General features: G+C 49.6%; 1 protein-coding gene across 3 annotated transcripts in view; it reads left to right on the forward strand.

Annotated features, from left to right (window-relative positions):
* Window positions 1-21,774, forward strand: part of SV2B (synaptic vesicle glycoprotein 2B) — a 506,854-nt gene that overhangs the window by 397,412 nt on the left and 87,668 nt on the right. For all 3 annotated transcript variants that reach the window (XR_011201358.1, XM_069222743.1, XM_069222744.1), the window contains 2 exons: window positions 609-719; window positions 1,597-1,685. Coding sequence is in view for 2 of the 3 variants with exons in the window: in XM_069222743.1 (XP_069078844.1) it covers window positions 609-719; window positions 1,597-1,685 (200 nt within the window). In the remaining variant the exon portion in view is untranslated. The remainder of the gene's footprint in view (window positions 1-608; window positions 720-1,596; window positions 1,686-21,774) is intronic.

Raw genomic sequence — 21,774 nt, forward strand, 5'->3', positions numbered from 1 at the left:
GGTAAGCATCTTGTTTGTAAGATGTCTCTGGCTATTCTCCAAAAAGCCCATATTTTTTAATGTACTGCACTAAGAAAATACACCGATTCATGGCATGATTTGAAGTAAATGGGAAACACTGAAAATGTTACTTGCACATAAGAAATTGTATTTTTTTTAAAGCTAAACACAAGGGAACAAAATAGCTGCTTCTTCACATTCATAACAATGAGGATTAGCACATAGCCTTGCAATGTTGCAACTCAAGTACCTTTCTTCCTTCATGAGGAAGCTATAGTGAATTTAAATGTGCACACAAAGACCGAGATTATGGTTTGAAGCTGAATTGTGATCCTTTCATGAAAAAAAATGAGTTATGTGAACACGTGCAGCTTGTGAACAAAAATATAATCATGCATTTCTCTGCAATGTGAAAAGTACTCTTTTTAATGTGTCCTAGTTATGCTAACTAAGCCAAACCAACATTAGGCACTATTTTCTAAAAATAATATTATAATTCTATAATTGCATAAAAAGAAAATGTGTTGAGCCAATATGCTCCTCATTCATTTGAAGTAAGTCATACCTTTTTCACTCATTATATATTTTTCCCATTCAACTCTTTTCAGGTCGCTCACATCAAGACTCCAAAGCAAATGGATGAGTTCATTGAAATCCAGAGTTCGACAGGTACTTGGATGCAGCGTGGCTTTGTCCGATTCATGACCATCATTAAGCAGGTACCACCAACAGCAACATTTTCTGTTATCTTTTGGTTTTCTAATCCTCATTGTATGGCGGGAATTGCCACCAAGTGTACCTATTTCAATCTCTAAAGGGAGACGTAGAATGGAGCTCCTTGATAATAGAGATCCAAAACATAGGTATGTTGGCACAATTTATACTTTTCCCTGTGGAATCAAGTGAAATGCACAACACTAACTGTTCATCAAATTGTGAAGTGTGCCTACCTCACTTAGGGGAAATATGTTCTATCAAAAAAAAAATTGAAATTGAATCGTATTTGTTGGGATGTTTTCTCCCTTAAATGTAAGTTTTGCTACGAACTTTCTACACCAAAACCTACTTTTTGTGGATGTGGATTGCAACCTGCTTTTCGTAACTCTTAAACTTTACAAAGCAAAAACTGGAAATTTGTCATAGGTGAAGATTCACAAAATCACTCAACCAAAGAGATGCTTCATTTCTTTACCACTGAAACACTCAAAACCTAAACATGCTGAGTTTATTTGATCTTAATATTGTTGATGCTTGAGGAACCAGAATGCTGAATGTAGCCACATACTTTAAATGCACCACCATATTTCTGTATTAATAAAGCCTAATTCTTAGGGTACTTAAACACCATATCAAAAAGTGATTTGTGAAGTCACTTAGATACTCTTTTGTTTTATTTTCCAGACAAGATCCACATAAAGCTCACACTAGGAGTCCCTGTATATTTTCTGGCAACATTGTGCACAATTTATGAGAAAGTATTGAAGATCATTTTATGTTGTACTCTAAGATCCTTGCCTGCTGTTTGGAATGATGTTTACAGATTTTTGATATGGAAACACATCAGTGAATAATGTAGAACCTCTCATTTTACTTTAGATCTGGGAAAACATGTTGTTTTGCTTTGCTGGACAATACAGAAGAAACACTGTGTTTTTGGCAATAGTTTGGTTCACAATGGCCTTCAGGTAAGACACAAACCTTCCTCTTCTAACTTCTTAATACATTTGTATTTCTTGTTAGAATGAGGTGGGATCTAGGAGAGAAATACTAAGGTGATATGTGGATTGTGTTAAAATGGTCTTGATGTGCAACAAGAATAAGAGATTGAGATTCCTAATGCGATGACGTTTTGACACAGACTCTTTTCATGTACTGGCCAACCTCCCTTGCTCTGATAAATTAGAAAGAACTTCTATTTGATCATTGAGAAGCTCATGGGTTAAAGTAAGTCTTCTGTAGATTTTGACATTATGCAAAAGATATAGAGAACTCATCTAAATGAAATAATCAAAATGTTGCCATGAGGGCTTCTTTATACCATCTTGGGATGAAGTAACTTCTGATAATTTCCTCTCTGTACCAAATGGCAACCACAGACTCTGACAGGATCCTCCCCTGTAACATGCGATGTGATTAGCTGCAGAGTGCTTCACTGTTGAAGGAGCAATGGCTTGTGCATGGATGAAACTTCTAGGTATATGTAATAGTTGATTGTGACTGATTGACATGAAGGACCAAGCAGGGTCCAACTGGTTCTGCAGTTGCTAAAGTATTTTGAGGTAAATTATGCGTGATGAAGTATCAGTAATATCCTTGGTTTTTTGACGTCCATGGAAAAGTCCTGAGGAGGAGAAATGATTGTGTCTCAGTCTTCCCATTATTGTCTTGGCATTATTTCAATAAGAGGTAGAAGTGATCGCTTTTTATACACTTCCTTAATTCATAGTAGGCCGATTCGACTCTGATAGTGGTAGAGAGTCCAAGACATTAGTAGTGGCACCAGTGAATTATAACACTTTGGTGGGAGGTGTTCTGAATTTGACTACACATGCCTTTTGGTTCATAGATCAGATAGTGAGAGGAAGGTGTGAAGTTCTTATGATAGACAACTTTGTATGTAAGCCAGTACTGTTCAAACTTGATCCTTGCATTTATTGCTAACTCATGGAGCAAGTGCAGCATGGAGATGATGCAGTCAAAGTTCTGTTAGAGGGTGGAGAATTCCCTGTAGAAATGAAAGAGCAGATTGTAAAGTATCTGTAAAGACTTAGGCCCTCATTACTAGTCTGGCAGTCCATGGACTGCCAGACTAGCAGTGGCATTCTTACCGCCACCCGGCTGGCGTAAAAGACCGCCATATTACGACTTTGGCGGTTTGGCCAAAGCCAAACTGCTGAAACGCCGCCTGTACCACCACGGTGGTTGGACCAACAGGCCGGAGGTGTTACGACTCAGCAGACCGCCAGCAGGCGGTCATGCACCAGGCAACAGGAATCTCCATTTCTGTCACCAGCAGACACACCACCACACAACCACATTCACACACCCCCACTCACCCATGCATTTGCTAGCATATACTCCCTGTTAGAAATGGGGTCTTTGATTGGCAGTCAGATTACCCCGTGTCCAAGCAATGACCCTTACTCTAGTCAGGGTAAAAGAGAATCGCCCTCCGCTAACCCCTGCTTACCCCATTGGTAGCTTGGCACGAGCAGTAGGCTTAACTTCAGAATGTTAGGTGTACAGTATTGGTACCAACACACACAGTAACATAATGAAAACAATACAAAATGACACAATACAGGTTTAGAACAATAGAGAATATTTAACTAAACAAAACAAGACCAAAATGAAAAATATCCACACTACAAAAATCAAGTTATCAATTAAAAAGCAAAAATAGTTTTCATGTAGTTTTTAAACACACACTAACACTGTTAGTGTGAAAATCTACCTTGATTGCATCAAAAATAATCTGCATGGGCGAGTTTGCATCAAAAAGGCCTTGCGATACATCAATTTCACTCACGAGCGAGACCTTGCGTTGTTTCTCCTAGGTGTAGTGGTTATGGGAGTGGAGTAAGAGAATGTGGTTGTAGGAGAGTCAGGTGTGCTGTCTTTGGGTGCAGGTGCTTGTGTCGTAGGCTGTGGTGAGGTGGATGGCTGTTGGGTGGGTGGCTGCCTGCGTTTGTGTGTTTTGGAAGAGGGGGTGACAGACACAGTGGGAGAGGACACAGGGGACGTGTAAATGGCAGTGGGGGTGGTGACTGCACGTGTGCGGACTGTACTGGAGGGTGTGCTGGTGATGGGAGTACTGGCTGATGGTGGTGTGCATGCAGGTGTGAGTGGAGACGTCACAGGGAGGGAGGAGGGAGACAAGGAGGAGGGGGACACAGAGGTGGTAGTGACTGTTGCCATGTCTGCATCTGGATGTTGCTTGGGTGAATGCTTGTGGGATCTGTGGTGCTTATGTCTGGATGAGCTGCCCTTGGGTGTTGAGGTGTGTGCAGGCTGGTCTGATGGTGTGGATGGGATAGGCTGAGGAACAGGAGAATGGGACTGGGTGGAGGCAGTTAGAAGAGGGAGGCAGGAAACAGGGACAATGACTGCCGTCAGTGCTGAGGCCAGAGCATTGAACGATCGTTGATGGGCAGCCTGACCCAAATGAATGCCCTCCAGGTATGCATTGCTCTGATGCACCTCCCTTTCTACACCCTGGATGGCATTCAAGAGGGTAGACTGCCCAACAATGAGTGTCCTCAGGAGGTCAATGACCTCCTCACTGAGGGCAGCCGGGGTAACTGGGGCAGGGCCTGAGGTGCCTGGGGCGAAGGAGATACCCGCCTTCCTGGGCGAGCGGGCACGGAGCGAAGGCTGAGGGGTTGCTGGGAGGGCGGGGCTGGTGCGCTGGGTGGCGGCTGTACCTGTTGTGGCAGTGGGCACGGATGTTGCCGCCACCGCAAGGGAGCTCCCTTCCGAGGACGTGTCGGTGTCGCTGACGTCTCCACGGGTCCCCGTTGTGGAGCTCCCCTCGCCCTCCGTATCACTGGTGTACTCGGTGTCTGTAGCATGGCCCACCGGGGCCATGTGAGTTGCAGCTCCCTCGTGCTCCGATGCCAATTCTCCTCCGCCTGATGATGCTAATGCACACATGCACAAGAAGATAAAGAAAAAGGGTGGGGGGAGAAATAAAGACAGGTTGAGTGCATGCATTGTCAACACCGTTGTCGGAGAGGACAGACACAGGAGCCTCCTGCACTACGCCGCGCAATCGGGGTACACTACTCAGTACTTGTGACTAGGCCTACAGGTCTATGGACAACAAATGCACACATGGGTGATGCTGGACCATGGATAGCTGTACTTGGCACCCTACAGAGGAGGCGGCCGGGGGCACAGGGCCATGCCTAAAGGAGGGAACTAGCCTACAGAAAGCGCCCTGGCCTAAAGTCACCCACAGCCCTCCTCCCCAACCCAGACACCTCCACTGCGCGCAAAGATAGCAGAATGTGCTGATACTCACCCACTTGTGTCTGCTGTGATGTCCTCACGCGCCCATCCAAATCGGGGTAGGCCACCGCTAGGATCCGGGACATCAGGGGGGTCAAGGTACGACTGGCACCCCTCCTACGTTGGGAGGCCATCCCCAGCAGAGACTCGGCGGTCTTCCTGGTCCCGCGGCGGATGTCCTCCCACCTCTTTCGGCAGTGGGTGCCCCATCTGTTGTGGACCCCCAGGGCCCGGACGTCCTTGGCGATGGCACGCCAAATGTCGACTTTCTGATGGGCGCTGACCTATTTGACATGTACAGGGTGAGAAAGGAAATATCATCACTTTTCTGCATGTTAGATGTGATTGGCCCCCCCTCCCCAACCTTGCCATGTGGCACATGCTCTCATCTGTCGTGCGTTGCACTCCTCATTCGCTCCCCTCCCCACCATCTTACATCCACCCCACTCAACACAGGCATAGCTCATTCAACGTGCACCCAGTGTACTTACCTGATGGTCTGGAGGACCGTAGAGTAGCGCATACTGGGGGAGGACCCCATCCACAAGTTTCTCCAACTCTTCAGAAGTGAAGGCAGGGGCCCTTTCCCCAGTCGCAGCAGCCATTGTCTCTTCCAGACCGAGGTCACAGCAGCACTTGCAGTATAGGTCCTCTCCTGTGGATGATCAGGTCTCGAGTGATTAAGCAGCTAGAAAATGGCGGTCACGCCCGCGGCGGTGCGTACCGCCGCAGTGCGTACCGCGACCGCCGGCGCACATCGTCATTGGCTCCTGATACCCATAGGGTTCAATGTTAACCAATGCGGCTTCGCACCGCGGTCTTCGACCGCCTACCGCCACGGTGTGCCACGCCAGCGCATTGACCTCACATCCCACTGTCACACTTCTCAGGTCAGGCAGCCGCCATTTCAAGGGCCCACATGGCCTAATGTCTACTGCGTCACACAGGCCTAGGCCTTGCATTGCCACTCATAAAGGCCTTTCACTGCATTGTGAATCAATTACTGTGCAAGCTGTGTGAACGTACCTGTGGGTTGCTTGACTTTGTGCTCCATGTTGTCCTTCCTAGGCACCGTCCGCTGGGACTTGCGAGGAGAAGGATGAATCCTCCCGTGTACCGACCGCTGGTGGACCTGTCGACAATGGAAGAACGACATATTATACTTCGATACAGACTTGACAGAGCCACTATACATGAACTGTGTGCCCAGCTGGAGCCAGACCTGATGTCCCCCATCCGCCAACCCACAGGGATTCCCCCTCTGGTGCAGGTTCTGTCAGTACTCCATTTTTTGGCAAGTGGGTCTTTTCAGACAACAGTGGCCATGTCATCAGGGATGTCTCAGCCTATGTTTTCTAAGGTTTTGTCCAGAGTGTTTTCTGCCCTGATGAAATACATGCGGAGCTACATTGTTTTCCCTGAGGAGGATGAATTGGCTACAGTGAAGGGTGATTTCTATTCCCTTGGACATATCCCAAACATCATTGGTGCCATTGATGGGACCCATGTGGCTTTGGTACCCCCCAAAGACAGTGAGCAGGTGTACAGAAATAGAAAAAGTTATCATTCGATGAATGTCCAGGTGGTCTGTTTGGCAGACCAGTACATCTCCCATGTAAATGCCAAGTTCCCTGGGTCAGTGCATGATGCGTATGTCATGCGAAATAGCAGCATCCCCTATGTGATGGAACAGCTACAGAGACACCGTGTGTGGTTATTAGGTGACTCTGGTTACCCCAACCTGTCGTGGCTACTGACCCCAGTGAGGAATCCCCGGACCAGGGCAGAGGAACGGTACAATGAGGCCCATGGGCGAACTAGGAGGATAATAGAAAGGTCCTGAAGGCCAGGTTTAGGTGCCTGCATATGACAGGGGGATCCCTAATGTACTCACCAAAGAAGGTGTGCCATATCATCGTGGCCTGCTGTATGCTTCACAATCTTGCATTGCGACGACAGGTGCCTTTCCTGCAGGAGGATGGTCCAGATGGTGGTGTTGTAGCAGCTGTGGAGCCTGTGGAGAGTGAAGAGGAGGAAGACGACGGGGACGACACGGACAACAGGGACACAGTTATACAACAGTATTTTCAGTAGCACACAGGTAAGAATCACCCACGCCATTTTACATTTACTTCAGGCCTCCTGCATCTCTACTTTCTGTGTACCCCACCATTTCCTTTTAACTGAATTGTGACTTTCCATTCACTTTTCAGAGCTGTTTGACCAACTGCGTGACTTCTGCTTTGTTTGCCCATGGACTACACATTGTTGTCATTGGTATGTTGTCATCACAATGTCACAGAACATAATAGCACCGTTATGTGTGATACTTAATAGTAAAATATAAGTAGACTCCTGTTATTGTACGTGCAATAAGTGATTTATTTCAAGTACTACATATAGGTACATGATAGTAAAACGGTGATGGGTGGGGGTGGAGTAATGTCCATGGCAGAGTCCAGTTCTCAGACGCACAGGTGCATTGTCCATATGCCTGTGGAAGGATGGAGCAGGGGCAGTTTAAGGTTGGACAGGGTGACAATGTGGGACAGTGGGATGACATCAGGGGGTATCTTATGCTGACGGGGGTCTTGCAATCCTACTCTGTCTTCTTGTGTGATCTCAGGTTCCGCTTGCGGGGTGGTTGTTCTTCAGCAGGAGGTGGGGTTCTGGTGGCCTGTCGTTGTGTGGGGGCCTCCTGTCCAATAGCGCCGGCGGAGGTGGTAGGCTGTTCCTGGTCCAGGCTAGTGACAGGGGCCCTTTGGGGTGCCACATGGTCCCGCAATGTGGTGACTATCTGGTTAAGGGCCAGGACTATGGTCCCCATTGCGGAACCGATGTTCCTGAGTTCCTCTCTGAACCCCATGTACCGTTCCTCCTGCTGTGCCTGGATCTCCTGGAACCTGGCCAGTACCGTCGCCATCGTCTCCTGGGAGTGGTGGTATGCTCCCATGATGGTGGTGAGGGCCTCTTGGAGAGTCGGTTCCCTGGGCCTGTCCCCCCCCTGTCGCACAGCAGCCCTCCCAGTTCCCCTGTTTCCCTGGGCTTCTGTCCCCTGGACGGTGTGCCCACTACCACTGCCCCCAGGTCCCTGTTGTTGTTGGGGTGGTGGGTCAACATGGGTGCCCTGTAGTGGCGGACACACCGCTGATTGACGTGTCCTGGAGACAGGGCCCGCTGGGTGGCAGCTGTGCTGGTGTTCCCAGAGGGGGTTGGGTCTGCTGTAGCCTGTGGCTGTGTGTGGGGAACCGACTGTCCAGAGGTCCCCGATGGTCCGGGCTGGTCATCTGGGTCCAGGTCGACAGAGCTGCTGTCATCGCTGGGGGCCTCTTCTGGGGGTGGGATGGACATCTCTGTACCCTCCGTGGCGGTGTGGTGGCGTTCGGGTCCTGCAGGGGTATAAGGGTATGGTTATTGGTTCTGTGTGTGGCATTTCGTGTGATGGGTGGGTATCCGTGTACCCAAGTGCAGGCATTCCCGTGTGGGGGCTTTTGTGAGGGTGGCTTGTGGGGGTGATGTGTATGTGCAGTGGGCATGCTTTGGTGATGGGTGTCCATGCTTTGTGGCCGCATGCAGGTCTAGGTGTTGGGATGGGTGGGTTGTGATGGTGGGACATTAGCAAGGAGTTGGTGTGATGGGGTGGGGGTGAGGGTGGGGGTATGTGCTGGCATGCAGGTGGGGTGGGAAGTAGTAGTTACGATTTGACTTACCAGAGTCCATTCCTCCGCCTACTCCTGCGAGGCCCTCAGGATGCAGGATGTGCAAGACTTCCTTCTCCCATGCTGTGAATTCTGGGGGAGTAGGTGGGGGTCCGCCGCCAGTCTTCTTCACCGCAATGTTGTGCCTTGATACCATGGAACGCACCTTCCCCCGTAGGTTGTTCCATCTCTTCCTGATGTCGTCCCGATTGCGTGGATGCTGTCCCACCGCGTTGACCCTGTCGACTATCCTTTGCCATAGCTCCATCTTCCTAGCAATTGTGGTGTGCTGCACCTGTGCCCCGAATAGCTGGGGCTCTACACGTACTATTTCCTCCACCATGACCCTGAGTTCTGCGTCAGAGAACCTGGGGTGTCTTTGGGGTGCCATGGGGTGGTGTGGATGAGGTGAGGGATGTTGTATGTGTTGTGGAGTGTGATGTGTGTGGTGGTGTATGGCCTTTTGTGCGTTGTCATTGTGTGGGTGATGTTGTGATTGGCCTCTGTGTGATGGTCTACTCTAAGCTGTGCAGTCTCTCTCTGTCCTTGATTCGCAATTTTTGTCGTAAGGGTTTGTGGGTGATGTGGGTGTGTGTTTTATATAGTATTGGGTGTGTGGGAGTGGTGTGTGTATGTGTATCAGGTGTGTGTATTTCAAATTGTCCAATGTGGTAGTGTTTTGTAAGGGTGTGTGTATTTTGAGCGCGGCGGTGTGTACCGCCAATGGAATACCGCGGTTGAAAGACCGCCGCGTGGATTCGTGGGTCGGAATGGCATGGGCGTATATCTGTTGGCGTGGCGGTGGAGGTTTGGTCATCGCCATTTTTTCGCTGACCTTTGGTGTGGCGGACTTTTGTGGATGTCGGGTTTTTGGCGGTTTGCCAGTTGCGGGTCAGAATGACCGTGGCGGTTTACTGCGACCGCGGCGGTGTTATGGCGGTCTTCTGACCGGCGGTAAGCGCCTTTTACCGCCGAGGTCAGAATGACAACCTATATGTCCTACTTTAACCATACGCTGCACCCTGCCCTTGGAGCTACCTAGGGCATACCTTAGGGGTACCTTATATGTACGAAAAGGGAAGGTTTAGTCCTGGCAAGTGGGTACACTTGCCAAGTCGAATTTACAGTTAAAAACTGCGCACACAGACACTGCAGTGGCAGGTCTGAGACATGATTACAGAGCTACTTATGTGGGTGGCACAAACAGTGCTGCAGGGCCACTAGTAGAATTTGATTTACAAGCCCTGGGCACCTTTAGTGCACTGTATTAGGGATTTACTAATCAATCAAATATGCCAATCATGGATAAGCCAATTACATACACATTTTGTAAAGGAGCACTTGCACTTTAGCACTGGCTAGCAGTGATAAAGTGCCCAGAGTAACAAAAACACCAAAATCAGCACACATCAACAAGCTGGGAAACAGAGGCAAAAAGTTAAGTTAGGCCACGCCAAGGATGAAAAGTCTAACACCCCCACACACCTGCACCCAAACAGGCACTCAGATACACCCATTCACTCGCACACATGACCTCAAACAGACACACACACTCGAATGCATGCACTCAAACCTACAAATACACATGCATGCACTCACTCAATCTGTCACCCTCTTCCCCCCTTGGCATACACTCACAAACACACACACAGACACCTCCCCCCCACATTCATACACACACGCAGACACCACACACATTCACAGAACACCCTCCCCGCTTCAACGAGGTGGCGGTCTGGGAGGGCATTCCACTGCCCGCACCTCATTGCCATGCAGGACACTGCTGCGTCGTGTTGCGGATTGTAATACAGCGGGCGGTGTCCTGTTGGCATGGAGGTTCCAGCATGGAAACTGCCTCTATTACGACGTTGGCCATGCCGATGGTGTTGGATTTCTGCCCGAAATTGGGCAGAAATTGGTACGACATTCTAATATGGCGGTCTTCAGACTGCCAGCATTGCGGTCTTTTGGTGCCCGCAGTGTTTTACGAAGACTGCTGAAGTCGAAATGAGCACCTTCAGCCCTCATTACGACTTTGGTGGCCTTTTTAACACTGTCGGTCTGCTGGCTGCCTTTTTATGAGTCCTGAAAGGACTTCCGCCCGTTCACGGGTCTGAAATCTGACTCCGTCGGCCTGCCAATGGAGTTGAAGAGGCGGTTCCACCACCAGCACTGCCACGCCAACCAGACTCCGCCCGCCGTATTACGATACATAATATGGCATGGCGGAGTCCTTTTCGGCGGTGCTGGTGGTGGAAAACGCCAAACTGGATGACAAACTTGACAGAAAAGGTAAGGTGATTGTCAAAAATGGGGGGGATGTTGGATGCATGAGTGTGGTGTGTGCGTGTATGTGTGCCTGAATGGGTGTGCGTAAGTGCATGGCCGTGTGCGTGGAGGGTGTGTGTGCATGTGTGCGGATGAGTGTGGATGAAGGATGTGTGTGTGTGTGTGTGTGTGTGCGCATGTGTGTGGATGAAGGGTGTGTGTGGATGAGTGTGGAAGGAGGTGGTGGGTATGTGTGTGCATGTGTGTGAATGAGGGGGGTGTGGATGAAGGGGTGTGTGGATGAAGGGGGCGGGCTGTGTGTGCAAGTGTGCGGATGAAGTGGGGTCTGTGGATGAGTGTGGATGAAGGGGGAGTGGATGAGTGTGGATGAAGTGGCGTGGGGGTGTGTGTGCATGTGTGTGAATTTGGTAGGAGGTGCATGTATGCTGATGAGTGGGGGGTGCATAGGGTGTGTGTAAGGAAATGCCTCCTTGGCATGGTTGCCCCCTGACTTTTTGCCTTTGCTGATGCTATGTTTACAATTGAAAGTGTGCTGAGGCCTGCTAACCAGGCCCCAGCACCAGTGTTCTTTCCCTAACCTGTACTTTTGTATCCACAATTGGCAGACCCTGGCATCCAGATAAGTCCCTTGTAACTGGTACTTCTAGTACCAAGGGCCCTGATGCCAAGGAAGGTCTCTAAGGGCTGCAGCATGTCTTATGCCACCCTGGAGACCTCTCACTCAGCACAGACACACTGCTTGCCAGCTTGTGTGTGCTAGTGAGGACAAAACGAGTAAGTCGACATGACACTCCCCTCAGGGTGCCATGCCAGCCTCTCACTGCCTATGCAGTATAGGTAAGACACCCCTCTAGCAGGCCTTACAGCCCTAAGGCAGGGTGCACTATACCATAGGTGAGGGTACCAGTGCATGAGCATGGTACCCCTACAGTGTCTAAACAAAACCTTAGACATTGTAAGTGCAGGGTAGCCATAAGAGTATATGGTCTGGGAGTCTGTCAAACACGAACTCCACAGCACCATAATGGCTACACTGAAAACTGGGAAGTTTGGTATCAAACTTCTCAGCACAATAAATGCACACTGATGCCAGTGTACATTTTATTGTAAAATACACCACAGAGGGCACCTTAGAGGTACCCCCTGAAACTTAACCGACTGTCTGTGTAGGCTGACTAGTTCCAGCAGCCTGCCACACCAGAGACATGTTGCTGGCCCCATGGGGAGAGTGCCTTTGTCACTCTGAGGCCAGTAACAAAGCCTGCACTGGGTGGAGATGCTAACACCTCCCCCAGGCAGGAGCTGTGACACCTGGCGGTGAGCCTCAAAGGCTCACCCCTTTGTCACAGCCCAGCAGGGCACTCCAGCTTAGTGGAGTTGCCCGCCCCCTCCGGCCACGGCCCCCACTTTTGGCGGCAAGGCTGGAGGGAACAAAGAAAGCAACAAGGAGGAGTCACTGGCCAGTCAGGACAGCCCCTAAGGTGTCCTGAGCGGAGGTGACTCTGACTTTTAGAAATCCTCCATCTTGCAGATGGAGGATTCCCCCAATAGGGTTAGGATTGTGACCCCCTCCCCTTGGGAGGAGGCACAAAGAGGGTGTACCCACCCTCAGGGCTAGTAGCCATTGGCTACTAACCCCCCAGACCTAAACACGCCCTTAAATTTAGTATTTAAGGGCTACCCTGAACCCTAGAAAATTAGATTCCTGCAACTACAAGAAGGACTGCCTAGCTGAAAACCCCTGCAGAGGAAGACCAGAAGACGACAACTGCCTTGGCTCCAGAAACTCACCGGCCTGTCTCCTGCCTTCCAAAGATCCTGCTCCAGCGACGCCTTCCAAAGGGACCAGCGACCTCGACATCCTCTGAGGACTGCCCCTGCTTCGAAAAGACAAGAAACTCCCGAGGACAGCGGACCTGCTCCAAGAAAAGCTGCAACTTTGTTTCCAGCAGCTTTAAAGAACCCTGCAAGCTCCCCGCAAGAAGCGTGAGACTTGCAACACTGCACCCGGCGACCCCGACTCGGCTGGTGGAGAACCAACACCTCAGGGAGGACCCCCGGACTACTCTACGACTGTGAGTACCGAAACCTGTCCCCCCTGAGCCCCCACAGCGCCGCCTGCAGAGGGAATCCCGAGGCTTCCCCTGACCGCGACTCTCTGAAACCTAAGTCCCGACGCCTGGAAAAGACCCTGCACCCGCAGCCTCCAGGACCTGAAGGACCGGACTTTCACTGGAGAAGTGACCCCCAGGAGTCCCTCTCCCTTGCCCAAGTGGAGGTTTCCCCGAGGAAGCCCCCCCTTGCCTGCCTGCAGCGCTGAAGAGATCCGTTGATCTCTCATAGACTAACATTGCGAACCCGACGCTTGTTTCTACACTGCACCCGGCCGCCCCCGCGCTGCTGAGGGTGAAATTTCTGTGTGGGCTTGTGTCCCCCCCGGTGCCCTACAAAACCCCCCTGGTCTGCCCTCCGAAGACGCGGGTACTTACCTGCAAGCAGACCGGAACCGGGGCACCCCCTTCTCTCCATTCTAGCCTATGTGTTTTGGGCACCACTTTGAACTCTGTACCTGACCGGCCCTGAGCTGCTGGTGTGGTGACTTTGGGGTTGCTCTGAACCCCCAACGGTGGGCTACCTTGGACCAAGAACTGAACCCTGTAAGTGTCTTACTTACCTGGTAAAACTAACAAAAACTTACCTCCCCTAGGAACTGTGAAAATTGCACTGTCCACTTTTAAAACAGCTATTTGTGAATAACTTGAAAAGTATACATGCAATTTTGATGATTTGAAGTTCCTAAAGTACTTACCTGCAATACCTTTCGAATGAGATATTACATGTAGAATTTGAACCTGTGGTTCTTAAAATAAACTAAGAAAAGATATTTTTCTATACAAAAACCTATTGGCTGGATTTGTCTCTGAGTGTGTGTACCTCATTTATTGTCTATGTGTATGTACAACAAATGCTTAACACTACTCCTTGGATAAGCCTACTGCTCGACCACACTACCACAAAATAGAGCATTAGTATTATCTATTTTTACCACTATTTTACCTCTAAGGGGAACCCTTGGACTCTGTGCATGCTATTCCTTACTTTGAAATAGCACATACAGAGCCAACTTCCTACATTGGTGGATCAGCGGTGGGGTACAAGACTTTGCATTTGCTGGACTACTCAGCCAATACCTGATCACACGACAAATTCCAAAATTGTCATTAGAAATTCATTTTTGCAATTTGAAAGTTTTCTAAATTCTTAAAAGTCCTGCTAGGGCCTTGTGTGTTAAGTCCCTGTTTAGCATTGTCTTTTTAGAGTTTAAAAGTTTGTTAAAAGTTTGAATTAGATTCTAGAAACAGTTTTAGATTCTTAAAAAAGTATTCCAACTCTTAGCAGAATAATGTCTGATACAGAGATGCAGGTGGTGGAACTCGACACCACACCTTATCTCCATCTTAAGATGAGGGAGCTAAGGTCTCTCTGTAATATCAAAAAAATAACCATTGGCTCCAGACCTACCAAAATTCAGCTCCAGGAGCTGTTGGTAGAGTTTGAAAAAGCCAACCCCTCTGATGATGACCTCACAGAGGAAGAAATTAGTGACTTGGAGGCCAATGTCCCTCCTCCAGTCCTAAATAGGGAGAACAGGACCCCTCAAGTCCTGTCTCCAACTGTGTTAGTCAGAAATAGTGAGTCCCTCACAGGAGGGTCCCACATTTCTGAAATCACTGAGGATGCTCTCAGTGAAGATGACCTCCTGTTAGCCAGGATGGCCAAAAGATTGGCTTTAGAGAGACAGCTCCTAGCCATAGAAAGGGAAAGACAAGAGATGGGCCTAGGACCCATCAATGGTGGCAGCAATATAAATAGGGTCAGAGATTCTCCTGACATGTTAAAAATCCCCAAAGGGATTGTGACAAAATATGAAGATGGTGATGACATCACCAAATGGTTCACAGCTTTTGAGAGGGCTTGTGTAACCAGAAAAGTGAACAGATCTCACTGGGGTGCTCTCCTTTGGGAAATGTTCACTGGAAAGTGTAGGGATAGACTCCTCACACTCTCTGGAAAAGATGCAGAATCTTATGACCTCATGAAGGGTACCCTGATTGAGGGCTTTGGATTCTCCACTGAGGAGTACAGGATTAGGTTCAGGGGGGCTCAAAAATCCTCGAGCCAGACCTGGGTTGACTTTGTTGACTACTCAGTGAAAACACTAGATGGTTGGATTCAAGGCAGTGGTGTAAGTAATTATGATGGGCTGTACAATTTATTTGTGAAAGAACACCTATTGAGTAATTGTTTCAATGATAAACTGCATCAGCATCTGGTAGACCTAGGACCAATTTCTCCCCAAGAATTGGGAAAGAAGGCGGACCATTGGGTCAAGACAAGGGTGTCCAAGACTTCAACAGGGGGTGACCAAAAGAAAGGGGTCACAAAGACTCCCCAGGGGAAGGGTGATGAGACAACCAAAACTAAAAATAGTAAAGAGTCTTCTACAGGCCCCCAAAAACCTACACAGGAGGGTGGGCCCAGAGCCTCTTCACAAAACAATGGGTACAAGGGTAAAAACTTTGATCCCAAAAAGGCCTGGTGTCATAGCTGTAAACAGCATGGACACCAAACTGGAGACAAGGCCTGTCCCAAGAAAGGTTCCACTCCAAACTCCCATCCAGGTAACACTGGTATGGCTAGTCTCCAAGTGGGATCAACAGTGTGCCCAGAGCAAATCAGGGTCCACACTGAAGCTACTCTAGTTTCTGAGGGTGGGGTGGATTTAGCCACACTAGCTGTCTGGCCGCCTAACATGCAAAAATACAGACAGCAACTCTTAATTAATGGGACTAGAATAGAGGGCCTGAGGGATACAGGTGCCAGTGTCACCATGGTGACAGAGAAACTGGTTTCCCCTGGCCAATACCTGACTGGAAAAACGTACACAGTCACCAACGCTGACAATCAGAGAAAAGTACATCCCATGGCAATGGTTACTTTAGAATGGGGAGGGGTCAATGGCCTGAAACAGGTGGTGGTCTCCTCAAATATCCCAGTGGACTGTCTGCTTGGAAATGACCTGGAGTCCTCAGCATGGGCTGAGGTAGAACTAAAAACCCATGCAGCAATGCTGGGTATCCCTGAACTGGTGTGTGTGAAAACAAGAGCACAGTGCAAGGCACAGGGTGAAAAAGTAGAGCTGGAGTCTGGAAAAATGGCCCAGCCTACCAAGAGAACAGGAAAGTCAGTTGGGAAACCAACTGCAACACAGCAAAAGAAAGGGAACCTCTCTTCTCAGGAAGAAGTTCTGCCCTCTGAGGGAACTGAGCCTTTGGAGCTTGAACCTTATCAGGTTGAGCTCTTGGGCCCAGGGGGACCCTCAAGGGAGGAGCTGTGTAAGGGACAAGAAACCTGTCCCTCTCTTGAAGGCCTTAGGCAGCAAGCTGCTGAAGAGTCCAAAGGCAAGAAAAATGGAACACATAGGGTCTATTGGGAAGATGGACTCCTGTACACTGAGGCCAGAGACCCCAAACCTGGTGCCACTAGGAGAGTGGTAGTGCCTCAGCTGTTCAGGAAGTTCATCCTAACATTGGCCCATGACATTCCCCTTGCTGGACATTTGGGACAAACCAAGACGTGGGAGAGGTTAGTCAACCACTTCTACTGGCCCAATATGTCCAACATGGTTAAGGAGTTTTGCCTCTCCTGCCCCACCTGTCAAGCCAGTGGTAAGACAGGTGGGCATCCAAAGGCCCCCCTCATTCCACTTCCAGTGGTGGGGGTTCCCTTTGAAAGAGTGGGTGTGGACATAGTTGGTCCACTAGAACCTCCCACAGCCTCAGGAAATATGTATATCCTGGTAGTAGTGGATCATGCTACCAGGTATCCTGAAGCTATTCCCCTTAGGTCGACTACTGCCCCTGCAGTAGCCAAGGCCCTCATTGGTATCTTTACCAGAGTGGGTTTCCCTAAGGAGGTGGTGTCTGACAGAGGTACCAACTTCATGTCAGCATACCGAAAGCACATGTGGAATGAGTGTGGAGTGACTTATAAATTCACTACACCATACCATCCACAAACTAATGGCTTGGTTGAGAGATTCAACAAGACATTAAAAGGCATGATCATGGGGCTCCCAGAAAAACTCAAAAGGAGATGGGATGTCCTCTTGCCATGTCTGCTTTTCGCTTACAGAGAGGTGCCACAGAAGGGAGTAGGATTCTCACCCTTTGAACTTCTGTTTGGTCATCCTGTAAGGGGACCACTTGCCCTTGTTAAAGAAGGCTGGGAGAGACCTCTCCATGAGCCTAAACAGGACATAGTGGACTATGTACTTGGCCTTCGCTCTAGAATGGCAGAGTACATGGAAAAGGCAACCAAAAACCTTGATGCCAGCCAACAGCTCCAGAAGTTTTGGTATGACCAAAAGGCTGCACTGGTTGAGTTCCAACCAGGGCAGAAAGTCTGGGTTCTGGAGCCTGTGGCTCCCAGGGCACTCCAGGACAAATGGAGTGGCCCTTACCCAGTGCTAGAAAGGAAGAGTCAGGTCACCTACCTGGTGGACCTGGGCACAAGCAGGAGCCCCAAGAGGGTGATCCATGTGAACCGCCTTAAGCTCTTCCATGACAGGGCTGATGTGAATCTGTTGATGGTAACAGATGAGGATCAGGAGGCAGAGAGTGAACCTCTCCCTGATCTTCTGTCATCAGACCCAAAAGATGGCACAGTAGATGGAGTGATCTACTCAGACACCCTCTCTGGCCAACAGCAAGCTGATTGTAGGAGAGTCCTACAACAGTTTCCTGAACTCTTCTCCTTAACCCCTGGTCAGACACACCTGTGTACCCATGATGTGGACACAGGAGACAGCATGCATGTCAAAAACAAAATCTTTAGACAGTCTGACCATGTTAAGGAAAGCATCAAGGTGGAAGTCCACAAGATGCTGGAATTGGGAGTAATTGAGCGCTCTGACAGCCCCTGGGCTAGCCCAGTGGTCTTAGTCCCCAAACCTCACACCAAAGATGGAAAGAAAGAGATGAGGTTTTGTGTGGACTACAGAGGGCTCAATTCTGTCACCAAGACAGATGCTCATCCAATTCCAAGAGCTGATGAGCTCATAGACAAATTAGGTGCTGCCAAATTCTTAAGTACCTTTGACTTGACAGCAGGGTACTGGCAAATAAAAATGGCACCTGGAGCAAAAGAGAAAACAGCATTCTCCACACCTGATGGGCATTATCAGTTTACTGTTATGCCCTTTGGTTTAAAGAATGCCCCTGCCACCTTCCAAAGGTTGGTGAATCAAGTCCTTGCTGGCTTGGAGTCCTTTAGCACAGCTTATCTTGATGATATTGCTGTCTTTAGCTCCACCTGGCAGGATCACCTGGTCCACCTGAAGAAGGTTTTGAAGGCTCTGCAATCTGCAGGCCTCTCTATCAAGGCATCCAAATGCCAGATAGGGCAGGGAACTGTGGTTTACTTGGGACACCTTGTAGGTGGAGGCCAAGTTCAGCCACTCCAACCCAAGATCCAGACTATTCTGGACTGGGTAGCTCCAAAAACCCAGACTCAAGTCAGGGCATTCCTTGGCTTGACTGGGTATTACAGGAGGTTTGTGAAGGGATATGGATCCATTGTGACAGCCCTCACTGAACTCACCTCCAAGAAAATGCCCAAGAAAGTGAACTGGACTGTGGAATGCCAACAGGCCTTTGACACCCTGAAACAAGCAATGTGCTCAGCACCAGTTCTAAAAGCTCCAGATTATTCTAAGCAGTTCATTGTGCAGACTGATGCCTCTGAACATGGGATAGGGGCAGTTTTGTCCCAAACAAATGATGATGGCCTTGACCAGCCTGTTGCTTTCATTAGCAGGAGGTTACTCCCCAGGGAGCAGCGTTGGAGTGCCATTGAGAGGGAGGCCTTTGCTGTGGTTTGGTCCCTGAAGAAGCTGAGACCATACCTCTTTGGGACTCACTTCCTAGTTCAAACTGACCACAGACCTCTCAAATGGCTGATGCAAATGAAAGGTGAAAATCCTAAACTGTTGAGGTGGTCCATCTCCCTACAGGGAATGGACTTTATAGTGGAACACAGACCTGGGACTGCCCATGCCAATGCAGATGGCCTTTCCAGGTTCTTCCACTTAGAAAATGAAGACTCTCTTGGGAAAGGTTAGTCTCATCCTCTTTCGTTTGGGGGGGGGGGTTGTGTAAGGAAATGCCTCCTTGGCATGGTTGCCCCCTGACTTTTTGCCTTTGCTGATGCTATGTTTACAATTGAAAGTGTGCTGAGGCCTGCTAACCAGGCCCCAGCACCAGTGTTCTTTCCCTAACCTGTACTTTTGTATCCACAATTGGCAGACCCTGGCATCCAGATAAGTCCCTTGTAACTGGTACTTCTAGTACCAAGGGCCCTGATGCCAAGGAAGGTCTCTAAGGGCTGCAGCATGTCTTATGCCACCCTGGAGACCTCTCACTCAGCACAGACACACTGCTTGCCAGCTTGTGTGTGCTAGTGAGGACAAAACAAGTAAGTCGACATGACACTCCCCTCAGGGTGCCATGCCAGCCTCTCACTGCCTATGCAGTATAGGTAAGACACCCCTCTAGCAGGCCTTACAGCCCTAAGGCAGGGTGCACTATACCATAGGTGAGGGTACCAGTGCATGAGCATGGTACCCCTACAGTGTCTAAACAAAACCTTAGACATTGTAAGTGCAGGGTAGCCATAAGAGTATATGGTCTGGGAGTCTGTCAAACACGAACTCCACAGCACCATAATGGCTACACTGAAAACTGGGAAGTTTGGTATCAAACTTCTCAGCACAATAAATGCACACTGATGCCAGTGTACATTTTATTGTAAAATACACCACAGAGGGCACCTTAGAGGTACCCCCTGAAACTTAACCGACTGTCTGTGTAGGCTGACTAGTTCCAGCAGCCTGCCACACCAGAGACATGTTGCTGGCCCCATGGGGAGAGTGCCTTTGTCACTCTGAGGCCAGTAACAAAGCCTGCACTGGGTGGAGATGCTAACACCTCCCCCAGGCAGGAGCTGTGACACCTGGCGGTGAGCCTCAAAGGCTCACCCCTTTGTCACAGCCCAGCAGGGCACTCCAGCTTAGTGGAGTTGCCCGCCCCCTCCGGCCACGGCCCCCACTTTTGGCGGCAAGGCTGGAGGGAACAAAGAAAGCAACAAGGAGGAGTCACTGGCCAGTCAGGACAGCCCCTAAGGTGTCCTGAGCGGAGGTGACTCTGACTTTTAGAAATCCTCCATCTTGCAGATGGAGGATTCCCCCAATAGGGTTAGGATTGTGACCCCCTCCCCTTGGGAGGAGGCACAAAGAGGGTGTACCCACCCTCAGGGCTAGTAGCCATTGGCTACTAACCCCCCAGACCTAAACACGCCCTTAAATTTAGTATTTAAGGGCTACCCTGAACCCTAGAAAATTAGATTCCTGCAACTACAAGAAGAAGGACTGCCTAGCTGAAAACCCCTGCAGAGGAAGACCAGAAGACGACAACTGCCTTGGCTCCAGAAACTCACCGGCCTGTCTCCTGCCTTCCAAAGATCCTGCTCCAGCGACGCCTTCCAAAGGGACCAGCGACCTCGACATCCTCTGAGGACTGCCCCTGCTTCGAAAAGACAAGAAACTCCAGAGGACAGCGGACCTGCTCCAAGAAAAGCTGCAACTTTGTTTCCAGCAGCTTTAAAGAACCCTGCAAGCTCCCCGCAAGAAGCGTGAGACTTGCAACACTGCACCCGGCGACCCCGACTCGGCTGGTGGAGAACCAACACCTCAGGGAGGACCCCCGGACTACTCTACGACTGTGAGTACCAAAACCTGTCCCCCCTGAGCCCCCACAGCGCCGCCTGCAGAGGGAATCCCGAGGCTTCCCCTGACCGCGACTCTCTGAAACCTAAGTCCCGACGCCTGGAAAAGACCCTGCACCCGCAGCCCCCAGGACCTGAAGGACCGGACTTTCACTGGAGAAGTGACCCCCAGGAGTCCCTCTCCCTTGCCCAAGTGGAGGTTTCCCCGAGGAAGCCCCCCCTTGCCTGCCTGCAGCGCTGAAGAGATCCGTTGATCTCTCATAGACTAACATTGCGAACCCGACGCTTGTTTCTACACTGCACCCGGCCGCCCCCGCGCTGCTGAGGGTGAAATTTCTGTGTGGGCTTGTGTCCCCCCCGGTGCCCTACAAAACCCCCCTGGTCTGCCCTCCGAAGACGCGGGTACTTACCTGCAAGCAGACCGGAACTGGGGCACCCCCTTCTCTCCATTCTAGCCTATGTGTTTTGGGCACCACTTTGAACTCTGTACCTGACCGGCCCTGAGCTGCTGGTGTGGTGACTTTGGGGTTGCTCTGAACCCCCAACGGTGGGCTACCTTGGACCAAGAACTGAACCCTGTAAGTGTCTTTCTTACCTGGTAAAACTAACAAAAACTTACCTCCCCTAGGAACTGTGAAAATTGCACTGTGTCCACTTTTAAAACAGCTATTTGTGAATAACTTGAAAAGTATACATGCAATTTTGATGATTTGAAGTTCCTAAAGTACTTACCTGCAATACCTTTCGAATGAGATATTACATGTAGAATTTGAACCTGTGGTTCTTAAAATAAACTAAGAAAAGATATTTTTCTATACAAAAACCTATTGGCTGGATTTGTCTCTGAGTGTGTGTACCTCATTTATTGTCTATGTGTATGTACAACAAATGCTTAACACTACTCCTTGGATAAGCCTACTGCTCGACCACACTA

This window comes from Pleurodeles waltl, chromosome 3_1 (assembly GCF_031143425.1).
Source record: "Pleurodeles waltl isolate 20211129_DDA chromosome 3_1, aPleWal1.hap1.20221129, whole genome shotgun sequence".
In the NCBI taxonomy this organism is placed as follows: Eukaryota; Metazoa; Chordata; class Amphibia; order Caudata; family Salamandridae; genus Pleurodeles; species Pleurodeles waltl.